Source organism: Dermacentor variabilis, chromosome 3 (genome assembly GCF_050947875.1).
Source record: "Dermacentor variabilis isolate Ectoservices chromosome 3, ASM5094787v1, whole genome shotgun sequence".
Classification (NCBI taxonomy): Eukaryota; Metazoa; Arthropoda; class Arachnida; order Ixodida; family Ixodidae; genus Dermacentor; species Dermacentor variabilis.
Window position 1 is genome coordinate 59,967,734 of NC_134570.1, and position 22,288 is coordinate 59,990,021.

Sequence of the window (22,288 nt, forward strand, 5' to 3'; positions counted from 1 at the left end):
AATGATCGCCTGCTTTGCGCCTGAAGCCATGCTGCACTTGGTGCGCATCTTGAACTGGTCAACTAAAAGGTGGTGTAATTATTCATGATGGTTTTAAGGGATTGAATTTTCATATCGTAATTATGGAGTATGCAGCTACTTAAAAACAAAAAAAAAAATGCAGGACACACTATTTTCGTCTCGGTATGCCTTTAACACTGCGCTGTGCTGCGCATTGTCCGCTATGACAAGGTACTGAACTTACGTTCTGAAAGAAACGTGTAATTCAAAGATGTTGAATGCCCTTCCAGAAAAATGACCAGGACCAGTTTGCTGAGTCGTCTGCCCCCACTACGCCAGCACCATCAAGGACAAACGACACAACAAATGGCGGTGACGTCAATGGCACAAGTTTGACCAGAGGTAAGTCTTGCTTGTTTATCACCTTCCATTCAGTACACAATAGACCCTTGTCCTAGCTGGCAAGTGCACTTCTCTGCACTGCACATTCACTCAAATAATGGCGGCACCAGTTAACATTCAAAAGAAATCAAAGTGCCAACTGCACATGCTGGGGCTTCTCTCTTAAACATGGTTTCACCACAAGCGACACGTCGACATTTTCCCTGCCATAATACAGTCAAGCCCACTTATAAATATATTTAAGTGCTACGAAAATTCCATTGCTATAACCGATAATTGCTATAACTGGGTTGCATGAAAAAAAAATCAAAATGGGGGATGGCGTAGCTGTTCCGAGAAAACTATAATGGTAGGGAGGCCAGTTCTCCCCGCCACCTTTCTCCATCTGGCTTCTGATTGGGTTAACTTGTTTAACTGTTTAACTCTTCTTCCTCTGCACTCCGATCGTGTGTTGTTAACAAGTCGCGGCTGTCAATGTCCAAGAATGGCACTGCTATAACAACTGCAAAGAAGGGTCACAGGCGGCAAGTGACATACGAGCTCTGCCGAGGCATCGCTTTGGTGGCCCCAAAAGGCGCCTTTTAAAAAATGTGGGAAGGTTGCCATGGCAGCATCTCAGCTCAAGAAATCCAGAATAAATGCTGGAGCGAGATCGCCATGAGCATCTCGCCACATCCTTTTCCAAGGCATCCAGGTGCTCCACGTAGTGAAGCGTAAGGTCCCTCGTGAAAACAAGCTCATGAGGGACTAAATCATCTGCAGGACCTCCTGTGGAGACAATGTTGACGCAGCCTGCCCTACCGTGTCGGTGCTGCCGGCGTGGCTGTCACTGTCACTATCTGATGCAAGCACGTTCGCAATGATCACGTCATCGGTTAGAATCGGTTTCCAAATCTATAGCAGTGCACTGACTGTTTTTTTTTTTCAAATTTTATAGTTAACAGGTCTGCCCCTGGTTAAATTTGAGACATTTGCCATTAACAACATCCTAGGAAGCAGTAGCATGAAGGGTCATTGTTTGCTTACTGTCATCTTGTTTTTCTCTCCGTCTCTCTCTCTCTCTCTTCTACCTAGCTGGAACTCCCAGGCATAAGACACATCAAAGGGCAAGCTCAGCTGTTGAAACAACTACCGACTCTTCTGCTGGTCACCTTGGCCAAGACATTGATGACCAAGTTTCGGGAGGGGTGAGAGCAGTGCATTTAGACTTTGCAGCCATAGTGATAAGAGCTTTGTAGCTGTGCTTGTGGCATCACTGTTGGATATTGCTGTATTGTCATTGTCGAAGGGTTTAGTAACAATGATAAAATAAAATACACCTACATGTTTGAAGAGCAGAAGTCACTTCAGTCACTTCGAAACTTGGAACCTTCTCTTCAGTAAACTGGCTGTTTAAGCAGACACCATCATGACAGTCTGAAGAAATAGTATGGAAGGGGCTGTGGCTCAAGAGGCACTGGTAGGCACTACATGACATAAGATAATGATAAAGCAGCGTTCAGATGAAAGCCGGCACGTAACCATGTGAGATGTCTACAAGTGCTGCTTGTCAGGCTTCAATTAGCAAAAGAAGTTCGCTAACTGGTGGCAGAGAAAACATTTGTTCAGATGAAAAGTTTGAAGCCGAAGAAGTAATCGAGGTGGCAAACGTAAGCCTGATATGGTACACGTGTGACTGCAGAGGTTTTCCGTGTGTAAGAACCATGATGAGATCACATTCCTTCACAAATTTGCTGCGCAGTTTCTTATTGTGCAAGTTGAACATTCTTCATAGTTTTCAGGCTCTGTAAACCTTTGTGGTTGAGAAAGTAATTGATGCCTAGTGGGATTTGCCCTCTTTGTTCCTGCTTGGAGCAGGTGGAATCTGGTGGCGACTCGTGCCAGTACGGTCTGCAGGACTTTGACCTGATTCGGGTGATTGGCCGTGGCTCTTACGCCAAGGTGCTCATGGTGGAACTCAAGAAGACCAACCGGATCTATGCCATGAAGATCATCAAGAAGGAGCTTGTCACTGATGACGAGGTATGCAAGTGCTGCTGTCGATCACTAAACCTTTCATTCTTGAGTTTGCTCTTATTGCGAAAAAGGTCGAAGCACTCATAGGAGTTTGCTAGTAAATACATAAAAGTATGTTTGCTAGAGGTGTTTCTTGATTCTGACTGCACATCAATGCAGCACAATGAAGCACAAAAATGAATATTTTTTTTTTCATTATAACAGAGCACACCACATTTTAATGAGTATGTCTGTATCTTTCATGTACATACACATACATGAAATCCTCACTATATTGTTGGCCTGTGGCTTGTTGGACCAACCCACATCGTCAGTATGACCCTCTTCTCAGCATTGACCCTCGGAATCTCCCGGGTACTGGACAAGGACGTTGAAGGTTTATTTATCGGTCGAGACATTGTTTAGCCTACACCAGTAGTTTTGTTTAAGATCGAGCAACTCAGTTTGCATTTGTGCACTCATTGTGAACAAACTGGTGATACTGAGCACGCATTGTGTCACTGCCACCACTATACCATCATGCAGTTAGCAGCAGACATCACTTAGTATTCAAAGACATATACGAACTAGGGATTTCCTAGGACCGTAGAACAAAAGTGGGGACGCAGTCCAAGACACGAAAGGCTTGCTGTTATACTTGCTCCAGTCAGGACTTCTAGACAGCCCCGGACCTCTTGTTAACTATCTGGTCTTGGTTTGCTTGTTTGTTCTCTATTTTTTTTGCTTTTGTTTATATTCTTCTCTCCAGGTCAATTGAAACAGGTCATCTGATGTAAAAAGCCGTGCATGTAGTAAGGCTGACATTTTCAGCTTCCATCGTACTTCCCTTCTCCCTCTCTCTCTCACCCCACCCCCGCCCCCCATTGTGGGAAATACTTCACCCTTGTTTTTTACGAAAGCCATTTCTACTTGCTGTGCTGCTTTGGCTTTGTGCTGCGAAGCCCTGGGCACAGGATTAAAACCTGGCCAAGGTGGTTGCATTTTGATGTGGCCACTTGTACCGTGCATTGGGCGCATGTTAAAGAACCCCAGGTGATCAAAATTAATTCAAAGTCCCCACTACACATGCCTCAATCGTATCGTGGTTTTGACATGTAAAACCCCAAAATTAAAATTTCTAAAACCCATTTCTAAGGCCCTTCAATTACATAAGTGCATACTTTGGTTAGGCGGATATGAAGCCCTACCTCGCCCCCTTCCTTGCCCCGAGGACATGCTGGCAATTCAGTGAAAAATTATAAGTAACCACTCTCCTCGTTAAAACAGACTGCAGCATGACCGCCAAAGTGGCACAGCAGAGGCCATAAACAAAATGTGTGCGGTTTTCGCCAGTGTCGGAACAGCATCAGTACCTTTTTGGATGGGCATGCATTCACAAGGGCAACTTTAGCGAACTAGCTATCACCTCAGGATACCAAAATGGGTGCTTATTGGGAGATGAAGTTGCAACTCTAAATGCAGGATAGGGGGATAACTTATGGTCATCTTCCTGATTAATTAAAATATTTGAATATTTGTACCCTCCGCATTTTTCATGCAACTCGGTTATATAAGAGTTATTGATTATAATAATGGGATTTTCTTGGCATTTGACTATTGTTATTAGTTAGTTCGACTGTAATGCTAAGATGGCAATTCTGAATTTTTCGCTAAAGCATTCTATTGAAGTCGCCAATAAGGTTTGATTGATTGACGTCTGTTGTAGCTTCGACGGGGCGGCCGGACGAAAGGTTTACGGCATGAGGCCTAAACGGCCGGGGCGCGCAGCACCGCAAGAAAGAGCCGGACAGCTTCAGTCGGGGACCAGACAAAGAATGAATGTTTATTTCTGCGGAGGCAACTTACAGCGTTTGGTGCTGAGTGGCGACCTGACGTAAACGACCCAAAACTGAAATCAGAAGTTAACACAGGATACCACAACGTCATTGATAGGCTTGCTTTCTTTGTGCCTGTATGGCCTGCTATTTCTTCACCATGAATAGTATGTTTCTGAATGGCATAAATAGCAGCGTTTTCCACTTCTTGATTCTTTGCATGCTACTCGCAACTTCTTGAAACATTTAGTGAGCATTTATTTTGTGATGTGCAGGACATTGACTGGATCCAGACAGAAAAGCATGTGTTTGAAACGGCCTCCAACTACCCATTCCTAGTGGGCCTGCACTCCTGCTTCCAGACAGAGAGCAGGTCAGTCATTCAGCTTTCTTGGCTAACCTGCTTGCTTACATCGGTGTACTGCTCATTTTACCTATACTATTGAATTCCGCTGGTTGATCTCGAGGGGCTGCCAAAACCCTCACACAAGATCCCAGGTACAGTCGCCAACCGATGATTTGGATTTGATAGGAGTGCCTAAATATCTGAATAATTGGGAGTTCAAAATACCAGATTCGCCATAACATATGTGACTATTCCCCAAGCAGCCAAAGAAAAGTGTGCTGTATTATAGGGTGTCCTCCTTCGGAGATGCTTTCTCTCTTCTGGAATTTTTGTGACTAGTGTCAGATGTATCGTCGGCATCTCGTCAATGCATCTAATGCTAGTCGCGCCGAATATTACAGAACTGCAAGCACCTTCGAAAGTGGTTGCCAGAGAATATGGCCCAAGTTTATCAACACATTGCTGTGTGCACATAGGTTTGCCTGCATCCTGCTTAGTCCGTACCTTGACCATTGTTGTGCTGTCAGTACGGGTAGCCGGAAGTACAGTCAGTGCATGCACTGAATCTGCATTGTGTGGCAACATGAAAGAAGTGGACTGCACTGCAATAGCTGAATGACTGCAGGTTTCTTCACAACAGTCGTTATCCAAGGCTTGCTTCCCTTACCTAATCGCCGCGCTCAGCTTGAAGAAGTCACCTAGACTGCGTTGCTATTTAAAACGTTAATAAAAAGAAATCATGATACATGCTGAACTTTCATGGTAAAACTGTGGCGTTCACAAAGAATGAGTGACGGGAGTAGTTTACAAACAAGGCGTCCTTCGTTCGTGCACGCTACAGTTTGACCATGAATAATTACCAACTCACGCAGCTTTCGGTTCTCATGCGCTGGACTTGCATAACAAGCCCCAAATACAGCCTTTACAACTTGGCGACTTGGCTTCACTTTTCTTCCAGTTTCAGTGCAATCAGTGCTGAAGTCACTTGGTTTGACTAGTTTCAGTTTGGAGGAGGCTCCAGTGACATGGGCGACGACCATGCCGGCGATGTCTCAGAGCCAAAAACATGCAATTCTGCTCGACTCGGTGGTCAAATTAGCACACGGTCATGCAAGCGGAGTCTGAAATTTATGTTCTCCTTGAACATTACGTCGATGTTGTCCATGCAGCGGCAGCGCTGCAAAGCTGTCTGAATAATCAAGCATGTCTGAATTATCCGTTGGCGACCAACGGTCAGGAACCTGAAACGGGGCGAGTTCTTTTGAAAGGGGCGTGGTCAGTGACAGGTTAAGAATGCAGGAGAGGCTTCTCCCACAAAAAATTAGCTGTGCCTGCCTGCTGTTGATCCATTCTTCCAGACAGCGCTCAAATCCCGCAGGCACAGCGTGGAGTGGCTAAAAATGCTGTAGTTCGAGCACCACACACTGAAGCACCACAGCCTGTGAAATACAGATAGTCTCCATTCTGGAGCATAATAGTGCCCTCCCCTGCTTCCACCTTTGTTTGTTTGTTTCTTTGTTTGTTTGTGTGCGTATGTCTGTGCATGCACACACACATATGCGCCAACAGTCTTATTCTTCCTCACAGGTTGTTCTTTGTGATCGAGTTTGTGCGGGGAGGCGACCTGATGTTCCACATGCAACGGCAGCGCCGCCTGCCGGAAGAGCACGCCCGTTTTTATTCGGCCGAAATCTCTCTTGCCCTCAACTTTTTACACGAAAGGGGTGAGCACTTCCTCTTGTCTCCTCTTTCATGTCTCATTTTTGGGATTGTCCTGCGCCGCAGTTGCGGCACTGCGGGAAACTAGTGGCACTCTGTTTTCTCGCTTGATTCCAGCAACTACGTTACAGTGGTTGCTCTAAAACTCTGAACCTTAATTTTGGCATTTGTGCCAGCGTGTGGTAGTTAATGGATGTCGTTTTATTGCAGTGCAGTGTTGTGACTGTGATGACTGCCTCAAATAATTCAATGTAGTGATTCAGAAAGGATCATTTTTGCTGACGAAGCCTCATAGCAGCTGCAGATATCAAAATTTGCACAGTAATCGCCGATACAATTAAATTTTTGCTCAAGGACTTCTATATAATGACTTTAGGTTGAAAAGTTGTAATTTCAGGCTTGAAGTAGGCCAGTGCTCAAAGTGTAACTGTCTGCGACAAATCCTCTGCCTTGCACGATTTTTTGGATGTGCTCAATATCGCCTGCAAGAATGCTTTCCTATTGCAGCTGATGCATTTCTGCTATCTGGGATAATGCAGTGTGGTGATTGGAACAGCAATGCATTTCGTGGCACATTTCGAATCTGCATTTCTCAACTGGTGCAAAGCAAAAAGCTTCTAGCAAAGAGGTCACGCTTTGAGCACTGACTAACTTCATTTCTGCAAATAAGACACGAGTCCTAAATCTTTTAATTAAAATGCTAATCAGTGAGAATTTTCAATAATTGTATTGGCAATTATCATGCTAATTCTGATGTCCACCTCTGCTGTGAGCTTGGTCAACGAAAATTGTTGTTTTCTCTTGAACCCGCTGTTTTTGCTGCTTAAAACACAGGGTATGCAGCACTGCACCTTTTGGAAACAGTACAGGAAATGAAGGACCCCCGTTTCCATCATTTTCTTTTTGTTCCCACAGTTTATTTTGGAAGTGAGAATGAGTGCATAGGATACAAAAAATAAGAAAGACAGAGACAACACTTGTGCTGATGTCTTAACTCATCTTGTCAAGCCCATTATGCACTGTCCCTGGCTTTCAGTATGGTTAACCACTTAGCATGCCCTAGTGCAGTGTTAGTTTACTATAACGAGGCTTCATTGTCATTTCAATAACTGTCTTGAAGAAGCGCCTCCCGGCAGAATTCACTTCACTTTGTCTTCACATTTGCAGGCATCATTTATCGAGACTTGAAATTGGACAATGTCTTGTTGGACCATGAGGGCCACATCAAGTTGACCGACTATGGCATGTGCAAGGTGGGTCCACTCTTCAGCGCTCACTTGCTCCGCTGGGCACTCCTCTAGGCCTTACAGATATGGATTCGATGTCGCTTTTTTTTCTTTCTTTCTTTTTTTTTTCTTGAAAGGAACCTCGAGTAACCTACAAAGACCCACCTTTGTTGCTTAGTGGCTATGGTGTTGGGCTGCTGAGCACGAGATCATGGAATCGCATGCCCACCACGACGGCCGCATTTTGATGGGGGCGAAATGCGAAAACACCAGTGTACTTAGGTGCACGTTAAAGAACCCCAGGTGGTCAAAATTTCCAGAGTCCCCCACTATAGCGTGCCTCATAATCAGAAAGTGGTTTTGGCTCCTGGAACCTTACAATTTTTTAAAATTTATTACGGCTACCAGATCTTCTTTTGGTCCGTTTTCTACATCTCACAAAAGTAGGTGCTGGAGCAACTTTGATAATTATTTTGTGCAAGCCAGACTTGCCACACTGAATTGTGGCTGTGAGAGGTGCCATTGTGGAAGGCTTCAGAATAATTTTGACCGCCCTGCGTTTTCTAACGTGCACCTAAATCTAAGTACAGTGCAATTCACTGCTGTGTAGAGCGTGCGAGCAGCCAGACCCGATGTAAGCAGCAGAGGCTGCTGGGTTTGAGATAGTGCCATGAGTTACATGCACAGCCTAATAGGCATGCAGAACTGTGTACAATGCTTTTTCACTAGGGGGGATGTTGATAAGTGCATACAAAAAAGCAGTTGTGATGTGCCTTGCGGCAGCGCAAGACGATGCCATATACAGAGGATGCTTTCATCGAGCGAGTTTATTCTGACAAGTTTCCGAAGCGGGTGAAATTGGCAACATCAGTGTCGTCGAGTGAGTCTCCGTGATATAAAAACAATTTGTTCTTGTCAATCTTCCCTGTGCCAAATTTTCCGCTGCTCGGGTTCCACATCTAAAGTTAAATCAGTGCTAACACTGTCAGGCGCCACTTGGTCCCGTTCATTGAAAACTTGCTTTGGCCACATTTCTTGCGTCTTCGGCATCGTAGGAAGTGTACCGCTGCAGAAAAGATTAAGAATTTTCAATTTAGCGAGTTTTGTCAAATTTACAGAACGTGGACTCCATGTGAAAGCCCACTACAGGAACGTCAAATATCAGAACATAAGCTATTTCGTGTTTTGAAAAGCTTGAAAAGCACTTATCCAGCCACTTGAAAAATTATGCCTGGTACATGACATTGTGCAAAACAATGAAAGAAGTGAACCCACTACATATGACATACTGGCACCGAGTAAAAACACCCAACCGTCTACCTTCCCACTCATTTTGTTAAACGTTCTGCACGTTATTCAAAATTGCAGTACAATTCCAATCATAATTGTTTCAAGACGTATGCGACTGATTTTAAATATCATTACTTTTATCAGTGCTTTTGCTGTTGACGCACTATCCTGCTGCATACAATTGTGTACACAGCACATGAAAAGGTTAATGAAATGGGTATATTCCTCAAAATTCATAAGCTCAGGGCAAGCAAAAGAAAAAAAAGATGCATGCTATTCCTACTTTTCCTTTCTCCCCTCGATGTCATCTCCGGGTGATCTTATGAAATTTTGAATTAACAGATTGGCAGGTGTGCTGTAGTGGCACGTCCAGTTGAGTTGAACTGAAAATAAACTTTTTCATCCGATGCTATTACATCGATAGGTTTGTGATGACTGAGCTTGTATTTTTGTGTGTTTATTGTTTTGAAGAAGACCATTTGCTGGTTCATTGGTTTCACATACCAAACTTTATCAGGTTGTTAGACAAGCACCTCAACTTTACTGTAATAATGCTCAATTTGCAGTTTTCTTGAAACACAACACTTTGCACCACTTGTCCAGCACATTTGCATAAGAAAGTCTGAGAACAAGAGTTAATGGCTTGTGTATTTTTATTGCATTCCCCAGGAGGGCATTCGTCCCGGTGACACTACAAGCACCTTTTGTGGGACACCAAATTACATTGCCCCTGAAATCCTCAGAGGGGAAGACTATGGTAGGTGGTGTCTGCAGCATGGGTATTCTTTGGGACTTTCAATTGCATTTGGCCCGTATTTTGTTACAAAAGTTCTCTTCGATTACCACAGTGATTGCCTTGTTATCATGGCATCAGTATCATGGCTGGCATGCGCCAGTACGTTGACCATTGAGTGACTGCTTTCATGTAAAAGAAGTTTCATGAATACGGGACCTGTGCTTTCATGTGGTAACATAACATACCGTTTGGCATTTTCGTGCGTTAAATTGCCGAGAAGGGCCTAGACTGCACAAATGTGAAGCCCTTGATATTTGTGCTCTAGGGAAAATCACAACGGGACAAGCCATTCGCCTCCGGGATTGGAAAGTTGGGGTGATATTGACGCTTAGTGAGCGAGCTTCTTAGACTACCAACTGTAGAAGCAACTATTGGATCCAAGAGAAGCTCGATCTCTTGCTGTATGCCTCTGCACGTTGTACCAATTCCACATGGCTGTGGTAACGAAGTACATGCATAGAAGAAGGCAGTAGCGAAAATGGTTCAGTTCTGGTTCAACTCCGTAGTGAAAAAAAAATACAGATTTAAGTTGCCTTGAACCACTTTATATTCCATTGCGTAACTTTGACATTAATTACACGAAAAACTGCACAAATTTATTTTGTACGAAAACTCTATGGTGCTGTTGAGCTGCACGGGAAATGTTACTAGAAGACGCACATACTACTCATCAATGAGGCCACAAGTAAATAAAAGAATATCACATTGTAAAAGTACACCTCAAAAGCAATGTCCTCTCTGTCGCACCTACTTCCGCTTGCATACCTGTGTGATCAAAAGTGACTGCCCTGCTGGGATGCACTGCTTCATTTCAACGATTTTGCAAGTCTCCCATCACCAGGCAACTATTTGATGGCAACCAATTTCAAATGCTCACAAGTGTATTACTGATGTATCTGACTCGTGTCGCCACAAATCGATAATCGCACTAACGGTGCTTCCGCTTCTAAAATGACAAGAGACTCATTATATATTTACAAGTTATATTTTAGGATAAACGGTACGGGGCTAAGCAGACGAGGACTAAGTGAGACAAAAATGACATACAGTCGAACCCGCTTATAACGTTCCCAGATATAACACTTTATCAGTTATAACGGCCACATTTCAGTGCATTTACGATTTTCTGACCCTGCCTATTGGAACTGCTTCCAGATATAACGAACGTTTTTTAAAGCACCGTATGGTTACACGAACGCTTCGAACACGGTCACGGCAAAAAGAGGGCACAGGAAGTGCCGAAGCATGGAAGCGCGGCCAATTCAGGCGCACAGCAGTGCACACCTCGCAGCAGCCCAACTGCGACAATGATACGGCCTTCGACATTAGCGAGCGACCAGCGTGTGCACATTTGCAAAGCCGCAAAGAAGGTCGCATGCTTTCAAGGCACGCCTTGAAGGCACTAGTGCATGCACTGGTGCGATGTCGGATGTCGCAGCGGCATCATTCTCGTTTTTGCGCAATTGTCCGCCCAGCACCACGTGCGTCACGCCTGTTTCAACGGTTCAGAATGACCCATCTGTATCTGTTCCAGTCCACGCGGCCCAAGTCGTCGAGAATGCCCCAGCAAGCGCTGCCACTACACAGTGTTGCAAAGGATCGGCGGTTACCACACCGTGATCAGGAGATCACGGTTCAGCGGCGCTTCGCTTACGCATTTGCCAACTGCTGATAGCGGTTTGCGGTGACATTTTGCCTTTTGAACATCGCATTTCTTTAGCTCGAAGCAGCATAGATAACGTAATATTACGGCTCTTGTGTGGCTGACGCGCAGTCGTAGTGTATGACGTATGTTACCGTTGCAGAATGGCGGCGTACCGCAGTAGTTACCCAAGTTTACACTTCTGGCCAACTGGAACGCTTAGCTCTCGTGTGTAGAATACACTCATGTTCCATTGGTGGTGAAATATATCACAAGCCCTCGAATAAAAAACGGTTGCCCACGCAGTTTCGAAATGACAGGTGATCAGAATAACTGGCTTTGGTTTTGAAAAAGCAATACAATGCCGTTATTCATTTTTTTAGATGGACGTTTCTAATGGAAGTTTTCAGCTAGGTGCGGGAAACACATTGGGAACAAAAATGTCTGCTTTTCGGACCAATGTGGTGCCGAATTGTAACTGCTGACAGCAGCTTCAATGCGGTCATTCTGGAACGTCCTTAAGGATGAGTCCATATATAACAAACTACTGATACAACAACCACTTTTCGCAGAACCATCAAGTTCGTTACGGCTACCACTGTATACGACATATACTTCATCCTTGTCTGCTTAGCGCCAATCTTTTGTCCTTAACTCATGAACCAACTAGCTCAGCAACAAGTTTTGTTAAATGTTCTATTTTCTTTTTGGTTTTATTCCAGAGTTAAAAAAAAGTTCTTATATTCCGGTTCAGTTTCGGTTCGATACTCTGTTGACAAGTGGTGAACGTGGCAGGACGACACTGGCTCTTTTCTGAAACCTTGCTGTCCTGTTTCTCTGTCGAATGACTTGCAGACTTCAGCGTAGACTGGTGGGCGCTGGGCGTGCTCCTGTATGAAATGCTGGCGGGCCACTCTCCTTTCGACATCATGGGCACCAGCGAAAATCCCGATGAGAATACCGAAGATTTCCTTTTCCAGGGTGAGCGAGCCTTTGTGCATACCGTTGCAGTGTGGAAACACTGTGCCCTTGTTGGATTGCAAGGCTTGCACTTTGTTTCTATCTGGAAGTGCTTTTTGCATAAGGGAAAACATGAACCTTTGTATTCAAGTTACTGGCAGAGTTCAACTTACACTGGCATGTCAACCTTCCTTTTTTCTTCATTTATAAGTAATTAAATAAACATTACTATAATTGTCCAATGGCAGGATTTGAACAGAGGACCTCTAGTACAGAAGCCCGATATTGAAAACATTACGTCACAGATTCCTGGACAAGTGGAGCCACTGCAATTAGCAGCAATTGTGCGTGCTCTCAGAGTAAAAATATATATATATATATAAATTGCTTCGTAATCTAGGCCTACAAAGGTGCACAAAGCGTAGTAAACGAAGCCACAAGAAAGTCTGAAGTCACAAGCACGAAGATCAGACAAATCCACGCACGTACTAACCAGCACTCCCATGGTGGCTGGATGACCGCATCTCCAAAGTTCCCTCTAGTAATTGCAGGAAACTCTACGGTAGCAGTGTGCTTGCGACCCCAGAAAACTTCCAGCCTCATAAGCATATGCCATGCCACATTAACTTTCTCTGAAAGAAGTAGCATTATTGTATATACTCCACTATGGGCGTATGTTCTTTATATGATCCGAATACAAGAAACACTGCTCATTAGGCGTGTGCGAATACTGAACAGTAGATTTCGAATCGCAAGAAAGGATGAATATCGAATTGAATATCAACTAGCAACAGAAAATTTGTGACAGTGTTAATGCTTACAAATGTTGTGCAAGAAAACACGGTGCTACACATGCTGCGTAACAAGAATGTTGCACGCTATCAGTAACTAGGAATTGTATAAGTAACAAGTAACCTAGGAATCAAGATGTACAGTATGGTATGCTCTTATTAAAAGGAACACCAAATTAGCATGCCATTACTGATTACAGCTCTGTTCTTATGAAGGTCAAGAAAATTTTTTTTTTAATAAGCAGGATGTTTATTGAATGGAACCAAGGGCTTTTTTTTTCGTCTGAAGCTGAAGAAGTAGTGAACTTATGTTAATTGAACTAAATATCATATGGTATTTTTCAATTTAATAGTGGACCAGCATTTATACCAATCTCATATTGCATAGAAAGTTTTCCTTTACACTATTCCTCCGAAATACAGAAGGACTTTCCTAACTTTACAAGCAGGTGGGTTTTTTAGGTTATCGTTACCTCATGAAGCTCAACAGCGAGACAAACGAAAGCTGCGGACCATGGATCTCCTGACTTGACCACCACATCAGGTGTAGCCATCGCTAGCGATGCGCAGGTCGACCATAGTCGCGGCAACGGTAAAAATCGGGGGCATTTTCATTGTCGGATTCAGCATCTGAAGGCCACAGAAAATTTGTGCGAAACACACGCACACTCCTTTGCTTCCATCTGCCATTTGTGCAGATTTGTGCAGCTGGGCGATCAGTGCACTACTCATGTGATACTTTTGCATCCGCTGTGCAAATTTAAAGCTATTCTTGTGACGGGTCACTCTAAGCTGTAATAATAACAATTTTTTTTTAAGTACACCCGATGTACGTCTGCAAATGGCGCCGGGAACGAGAGACCACCGTACGATGAGTCACAAGAAATGAGATGGCAGCCGTGAACAACATTGGTGCCATCCCCATACGCTCACTTTCGTTGGTGAGGCAGTTTCTAGCTGTCCGAGAATCATGATTGGCTTCTGTGAACAGATCACCAAACTGTAACTTTAGTCGCTGACGCTCAAAGCAGCGTCATTAGGTGTAATGGCCTGTTCAGGTTAGACTGGCAACTGTCGAAGCACTGTTCGGGGACACAGACACGTGTACCAAGTTCGTCTGTGTGCTTGAACTCACGTGTGGACTGAAAGCTCCTGCGTGAATATGTGTACGCGAGCACGCGTATCCAACACAATCTGCGTGCCTTCCAGCAGCTAATTGGCCCAATCTTTGCACATGCTTTTGCACTTTCCAAAGTATGCACTGCTTTTGTCCCTGTTCCCTCTGTCCGCATCGCATTATTGTTACTGTTGGCCGACGAACCCTATACCTACTGAGCATGCCGTGAAAAGCACCGAACATTCTAAACATCAAAAAGTAATGGATATTAAATTGGTGAATCGAATTTTCGAGCGTTCACTATTCGGTTTGTATTTATGTATAATCGAATATTTGCACGCCCCTATGACTCCTGCATCGAGTTCATGTGTGGAGCATTTATTGTCTATTTTGCAAAAATATTAATTAAACTGATTGACAATCTATATTAACTGAATTAAAAGATTTTCTGTTCCTTCTTGATTTTTGTTATTTGATTTACCCACCAAATTTACCAAGCTATTCCAAGGAGTGAGCCCAGAAGTCTCTTAAAGTCTGTGTTTATAAATATTAAATTTGTCTATACACTGAGGATCTTGAGCTGCAGATTGTGCATAGATTGTGCATTGCATATGTGTACCACTAAGCATTCATTTTCAAGATTGTGCACATGATGCATTTTCATATCTATGGATTCCAAAAACAGGACTGCATGGCTGGTAACTTTTGACTTTGTTGACAGTAACATGGGTGTGTCATCATACATTGCCAATATTATTCAGAGTGTGCTTGTAAAGTCATGGTGTTAGACATGGACATTTAAATTGTACACCGGCCATGCACAGACAGTTGTTGAAATATAGAAGAAAGCAACCGATTTGATGAAATTGCCTAACCTGTTGTTACGTAAGGCAATTAGGTTAAGTTATGTTAGGTGAGGTGAGATGCTTATGTAATAATTTGTCTGAAAATGTAAAAATTCAAAGCAGCTTTGTGTTTTGGAGGCTCTGCTGGCTGTTACAAAGTTGAACATTCACAAGTCTGTGCACTAAAGAAATGCTAATTATGAGAGGATCCTGAGAGAATGATTGATGAAATATGTATTTTTTTTTGCTTTATTGGTTAAGAATTGGGTTGTCCTTGCATGACCGCCTTGCCCTACATTTATTTGTTCTGCAGCAATCCTCGAGAAGACGATCCGTATTCCACGCTCTATTTCGGTCAAAGCCCAGTCAGTGCTCAAAGGGTTCTTGAACAAGGTGGGTTTATCACTGCTTCAGACGTTTCACTTTGCATTGACAATGTTTGTTGGATTTCTGTTTTGTTTGATGGTTGATATCTATTACGAGAGTAGGTTATATGTTTAAGAACAACAGAAGGATCTCCTAGAAATGAGATGTAAAAATTGGACAGCAGCAAGCAGACCTATGCACAATACAGCCATCACTTGAGTAAATTACTTTCATGTTCTTAGTACCTTTGCTAGTGCTTTATAAACAAATAGTGACGTCAATTCATGATACCAATATGAGCAAAAGTGTAGTTTACTCAATAAGTGTTACGAATTGTTCAAACCTTGTTTCAGTAGCATGTTAGTTTTCGTTATTGCTAAAGGATATATTACCTGACAAAGACAACTTGAGTGAATTGCATAACCTACTGTCTAGTATAATGTGTGCAAGCTTGGCTCTAATCGCACCAGAATGATGGGTTTTAGTTCAGAAGAGATGAACTATGCTTTTACAGCTGTTTTAGCAATGCTGCTCTGAAGTTTGTCCCCTTGTCCCCCTGCAACTTTGTGCTCTCAAATATACTTCTGTCTATTCACTCGCACATCGTCTTCTATTACAAACATAATAAACTTGATTTCCGTGGCAGAAAGAAAAAAATTTTTATTGGAAAGGCTCACGGGCTCCATAATTGATCAGGTGAACAAGTTATGCGTAAGGATAGCTGTGGGTCACCTGTTATACTTCATAGGCAGCGTGTCGAATGGCGCTCACAACCAACTGGCCTATTTCTTTTTTTCATGTACCCTGTCTGGGCACGCCACCAGAACCCTGTTGAGAGGCTAGGCTGTCACCCGAATACGGGCTTCAGTGACATCATGTCGCATGCATTCTTCAAGAGCATCAATTGGGAGCAGGTATGTTGTTTTTCTGGTACATCACTATGTGGCACTGGCCTGTGCCACCTTTGTTTCTTAGCCTGTTTATCTCCACGTGCACTTGTCGGGGAAGAAACGGGAGGCTGTTTTGAAACCATTGCGGCCATATTTGGAAGGTATGAAATAGGCAGTTATCTAAATTGCAAAATATCAGTCACTAGAATTATGAAATAATAGGCAGTTTTAGCGTGTCTGGTAATCCGGTAATATAGTAATCCGACTGATAACCTTGGAGCATTTGGCGGTGTTTGCGCACACTTGCACTCAGGTGCTACATTTATTTGTTTATTTGTTTATTTGTTTGTTTGTTTGTTTGTTTATTTATTTATTTATTTATTTATTTATTTATTTATTTATTTATTTATTTATTTATTTATTTCGTTTACCCTCAGAATAAAATGGGCTTCCTATTTTGGTTTGACACATCATGAATGGGGGGCTCACGTGTAAGGGCCGGAGCGTGATTTACACTAACCATGTCTGAACAACTTCAACTTCGTACACCTACTTGTACCGTCCAATTATTTTCTCAGAATGCAAGTGTTGTTTTGAAGACCCTAACGATGAGTTTGCGGATGCCGAAATTATCTTCACTAAGTAGTTAAAATGAAGAACAATCCATTACCGCACTAATGCGATCCGCATAGAACTCTCGCAACACAAACAATTGGGATCGTATGGTCCTTACTAAATTTATTAAAATGATATTCTCAAAACAGCAGTAACAGAAGTAAGTAAATGACATGGTAAAACTCATTTATTCGGCACAGTATTTATAAGTGTTTGAATTAGCACCCATTGTTAGTGTGCAAGGGTAGCTCAGGCGGATTAGCAGTGTTGGGGAGAACAAGTTTTGGCTTTCATTGTAATTAATGTGACATAATATGTAAAGGGCTTATACTGAGTCCTGAACGAGAAGAAAGAGGGTTAACCGAGGTGCCCGATTTTTATTAGTCATATCATGAGGAGCCAACAAACAAAGATGCCAAGGGTCCTGAGCCTGTATCTCAACATGTCTTCACACACGAAAGAGAAAATTATAACTGCCTTCACAGCCTCTGCTAAGATCAAGAAGCAACATTTATACAGGTGCCCTTGAATGTGCATACACAAAAGCAAAAATACATAATTACAGCTGCATCATTGGGATTACTACTTTAAATTAGTTCTTGCAACTTGTTTTGCAACGCTGCAACTACCGTATGTACTTGATTGTAATGCGCACCTGTTTTCCATGACCGAAATAAAGGAAACAAAAAACGTGCTCTATTGTAATGCACATCCGTATGCCGTGACCTAAAAAAAGAAAAGTTCTTTACAGTACCGCACACCTCATTATTTCATACAAAAATACAACTTTCTCTCTTATTTGTAAAAGCAAAGATTTACTCCCAATGCACTAAAGTTGCAATAGATAAAGAAAGTCGCAGTTTAGATAGCAAATTCATAGGCAGCTATACGAAAGGTAAGGAGAGTAGTTTTATCGGCCATATAAACTTTTAACCGTTCGCTTACTAACTAGATTAACAAGCATGGTGTCACCCGTGCACAAGCAAACATGAACATGTTTCCCTCAGTCACTGCGGAAACTTGTTATCAGAACTCTGGAGTGAGAAAGTGTGGTAGCAGCAGCGAGCGAATTGACTTTTATGCGGCCTCTCGCTTCAACGCGAACCAAGCGACATGAGCACAGCGCGGTGCGCCTAGATGTGTAGACTGTCTCCATCGCAGATCGCTTTCAAGATAGGGGCCGCGCGTCCATGCTTCAGCCGCCCGTGTAGAATGCCTCTCCTGTTTGTGCCAGTCCCGCACTCAAGTTTCGGGAATTCCGAATGCCCGTGATGGGACTTGATATCCGTCCGTCTCCACACACAATCACTTTCCTTTTAATTGCGGCATCGCGATGAACACTCGGCATGTCTTCGCAGTCGGCACTTTTATGCTGATAGAGCAAACGCAGAAAACAGGAAGACTGACAATTGACTAACCTAAGCGCACATACTGTATATATACAGCACATGGAGGAAGCTACGGCAGCTAGGCTCGAAACTCATACGAAGCGGCCGTATTGAAATGCCGATGGGGATATGGTAACACAGACTTAGGGTCATACTCGATAACGCACATGCAATTTTTGGACCCATTTTATTGGGGAAAAAGTGCGCATTAGAGTCGACTAAATATGGTACCCCACTTTACACCGGCTTTAATGCTGCAGCATCATTCTCCTTGCGACGAAGTATCTCAATGCGTGTTCTGAAGCAAAAAAAGAAAAAAAAGAAATCAGAAGTTTCTTTTCAACGTCATGGCATGTTGGAAAACAGTCAACAGGTACAATGCCAGATAGGGCCGAGGCCTCTAGCACTAAAGTTAGTTTGTTTTGTTGGAGGTTCGTCTGGTTTGAGCGGAACAAGACCTCAGCGGCTTGGAAGAACTGAACAAAAGCAGCTGATGATGCTACCAGCTTCCTGTTCGCATTGTACAATTTCAACTCTAAGCAAGCTGACTGTCATCGCGAAGTTACGGCTTCTTTAACATTCACTGCATAATGTCATTGTTCCTTTTTTTTAATTTTTTTTCCCCACACATTACTTGCGACATAGCCTGCCAAGTATATCAGGGACTCCTGTTCTGCAAGATTTAGAATGAGTAGGTCATTGGGATGTGTCACTGATCCCGTAATGTCATTAGAGCTAGTTTCTGCAGTTGTCGTAACTAGGCCAGTCAAAGAAAATCCATCATCTTTTTCGTAGCTGCCATGTTTGCTAGGCCTCAGGAGTTGTGATATTGTTGCCGCGCGGATCCCATACCGAAACTAGTAGAGTGGCCTAGGCATTGGGTTTTTCGAACGCAGGGTTGTAAAAAGGTTTTCCAATACATCTTGCCCAAAGCAACTGAACAAAATGCAAAGGAACCCTTTTTTATTCCAATAATAATCTTGCAGCTCAAGGGCAACTCCAGTGATGATATTCCCATCTGCAAGGGTTTCCAAACCGCGTTTTCAAAACTGCCAATTTTCAGTGCAACAAACTAAGCTACTATACTGCCTAAGAAAGTTATAGCGTTTTCATATTTCTTTTTGTCAAGTTGACCTATGCCAATTTTCGTGGTCCTAGATGACATTATTCAGGACCACCTAAATACAGTTTCAATAAACCAAGCCGTTGTCAGGGCTTCTTTAGGTAGGTCTCCATGTTGAACAAAATATGCAAGGCTGACTTTCATTTTTTCATAGCGGCCAGGGTCTAAACAAGCTGGCTTCAAGTGAGCAGCTACGTTCAAGTTAATCTTTTGATTGCCATCACGTGAAATGACTACAGAAATTTTTGAGAAGGCGCGCAACATCTGCCATGAAGTAGAGCTTTCGGGTCGAACCGCAAGGGTGAGCACATGAGATGGAATACTTCCTGTATAGTACACATATGAAAATTCCAAACTCTTTCCAAAGCCCTTGGTTTCCACCTCCCATGCCACTGACTACTGCATCTACTTTCATCCTGATTTCTTTTGCATTTTTGAATACTTCAAGCCTTCAACCGCTGTACCGCTGAAGGATTCCGGTAAAGTGGTATGATGCGGTTTACTTCCATCTAGTGGTTACACCTCCTAACATAAAAACGAGACCATGGGTAGCAAAGTTGTCATTCGGGAGTGTCCCATCTGCTAATGGAACTGTTGTCCTGCCAAGTATCGTTCCGGTTGTTTGGTCATAAGCGAGACTGGCGTCAGCTGAATTTTGTCCGCCATAAGAACAGTGTGTCTTTCGTGGTCCTCTGTGAGGTGTATATGGCAAAGTGCAACGTAGAGAGAAGTCACGGGTTGCTTTAATAAAGAAGTTAATAGTGTGATCGCAAAATAATAATTAAGTGGTACCTTACAAAAGTAACAGAATAGATACCAAATCAGAGAAAGTGCGCTCATGCATGTTGTTAGGAGAAGGGATGCAATTAGAAAATGGGCATGCGCAGGATGAAATCAGCTGTCGCATGACAGAGGTAAGTAGAGATTGCTGGGAGAGGTCCTTGTCCCTACACCGAACATAACATATATGATAATTTCCAGCTTCGCTTCTTATTAGTGAAAAGCAGACCTCGAGTTCATTTAAATATACCACAGGTGCAGTAGTTACAAAACTGGGGCACAATTTACAAGGACAATTCTTGCCAAGATGTTTGGGAATAACCGGCCATCATCACTAATATGTTCGCCACTACCAGAGCTCTGCCTGGTTTTATGAACTGCTGAAGCTTGCGAACTTGTACGGACGTTCGGCTGGAACATTGAAAACGAAAGTATGTATTTACCCCCTTCCCCACTGAAAAACAGAATAGAGAGGGGGGGGCAGAAACGAAAAGAAAAGGAAAAAGAATGAACATAGCAAGTTTGCGTGTCACTAACTATTCCTATTGCGCATTTATCAGGAAGTAGTACGGCCAAGAGCATGTGTTTGAACCTTGGGCCACTGCAGCAAGGACAGTATTCTCTTGCAGCCATGCAATCTTAAACACATACTTTATTTAGGTCTCTTCATCTACAATGTAAAAAAAAAAAAAATAAGTTTTGTAGAAGCATTCATGCTCTCAAAACTTTTGCTCAAGATTGTAGATGAAGTATAAATAGATAAAGAAGTTATAGTGCCGTAAAAGTAACAATTTATTAAGTATAACATCATACATTTACCAGAAATGCAATAAATAAAACAAAAGGATACGTAAAATAAATGGATACAATATACAGAACATCTGTCAGAAATTGTGGGGGTATAGAAATGGACAGACTCCTGAAACCCACAGCAAAGACCAATTTATCTGACACCTTCACAAAAAACTAAGCCAACAAGAAAATAATATGAAACACTGCAAGACTCTCTACATAACCATGTGATACAAATGATTATACTATCTGACCACTCAAACATAACAGACTAACCAAAACTACTTCAGCAACGTTCAGACAAAGAAGTTTGCAAGTAAAACGGTAATGGTCTCACCGTCCTCGATCATCGTGGCTGGAGTTCCGGAACGGTATGTCAGACGATGGTCTCCGCAACTTCATGCAATCGTGTACTCCAGCTTCAGTGGCGATGACCGACGGCATGCCCGGCATTGCATAGTACGTTGGTCTGCATGGTTCCGACCAGCATGGCACAGGACGCGATCTTGGCCCGTCAGGTGTTGTGCTACTGACGTGGCCAGGTGATTGCCTCCATGGCATGGGACAGCAGCCGGTTATGGCAGCGTGGGGTCGGAACAGGGCCCGCGGAGCACAGCCACGGCAACTTGGTCGGGGCTCAGGAGCTGAAGTTGTCGCCGGCCAACTCTCGGGCGTCCCCTCTCCTGTCCATAGTCCTCGAAGCTGCCACTTCCCGTCTCCACAGCACAGCTAGAGATGCTTCTGCTTTGCTCCTCGTCCATGTCTGCAATGCCCACCCTTGTGCCTTCCTCTCCTTTTTGTTAATTTCTCCTCGCGCACTTCTTGCGTCAGAGTTCCATTCTCCATTTTGCCAACCAGCACCATCGTCTTCTTCACATGCTTCTCATGCGTGCTTTGCCAGTGACTCGTGACATATAAAAAAAGCTAAAAGGCAGTTGGGGCTACAATGCTATACAGAACATCGCTGCAAGCAAAGTTAATCAGTTTGGGTTGGCATGCTAGATCGGATCGTAGTTATTCCAGGCGCACGCAGTTGGAATTAAGTCGTCGGAATATTAGAACTGAAGAGGGACTCACTGGGCAGGGGCTTTTCTTGGCCTCACCTGCTTTCTGTAAATAAGGATACTGGGTACAGCGTCCAGCTTCAACGTCCCTTGGTTAAAATCACGCATAATTAAAGGCTCAAATTGGTCGTCCAAAAATATTATCCTAAACATTCAACAAAAGGCAGAAAAAACATCCTACATAAATTAAGCATCATATGCTCTGAAAATGATTTGTTTCAGATATTGATCTGGTAAATATTTATCGAGGGAGTCGCATTCTTCATAGAATTTTCGAAGCTGAAAAACTTTTTTTTTTTTGTTACA

At 43.1% G+C, this 22,288-nt stretch overlaps 1 protein-coding gene across 3 annotated transcripts in view; it reads left to right on the plus strand.

Moving 5' to 3' along the window:
• aPKC (protein kinase C iota type) overlaps positions 1 to 22,288 on the plus strand; it is a 55,758-nt gene that overhangs the window by 17,078 nt on the left and 16,392 nt on the right. For all 3 annotated transcript variants that reach the window (XM_075685301.1, XM_075685302.1, XM_075685303.1), the window contains 10 exons: positions 291 to 402; positions 1,477 to 1,589; positions 2,260 to 2,424; positions 4,508 to 4,605; positions 6,166 to 6,302; positions 7,465 to 7,550; positions 9,483 to 9,570; positions 12,107 to 12,232; positions 15,278 to 15,357; positions 16,155 to 16,244. In XM_075685301.1, the coding sequence (XP_075541416.1) occupies positions 291 to 402; positions 1,477 to 1,589; positions 2,260 to 2,424; positions 4,508 to 4,605; positions 6,166 to 6,302; positions 7,465 to 7,550; positions 9,483 to 9,570; positions 12,107 to 12,232; positions 15,278 to 15,357; positions 16,155 to 16,244 (1,095 nt within the window). The remainder of the gene's footprint in view (positions 1 to 290; positions 403 to 1,476; positions 1,590 to 2,259; positions 2,425 to 4,507; positions 4,606 to 6,165; positions 6,303 to 7,464; positions 7,551 to 9,482; positions 9,571 to 12,106; positions 12,233 to 15,277; positions 15,358 to 16,154; positions 16,245 to 22,288) is intronic.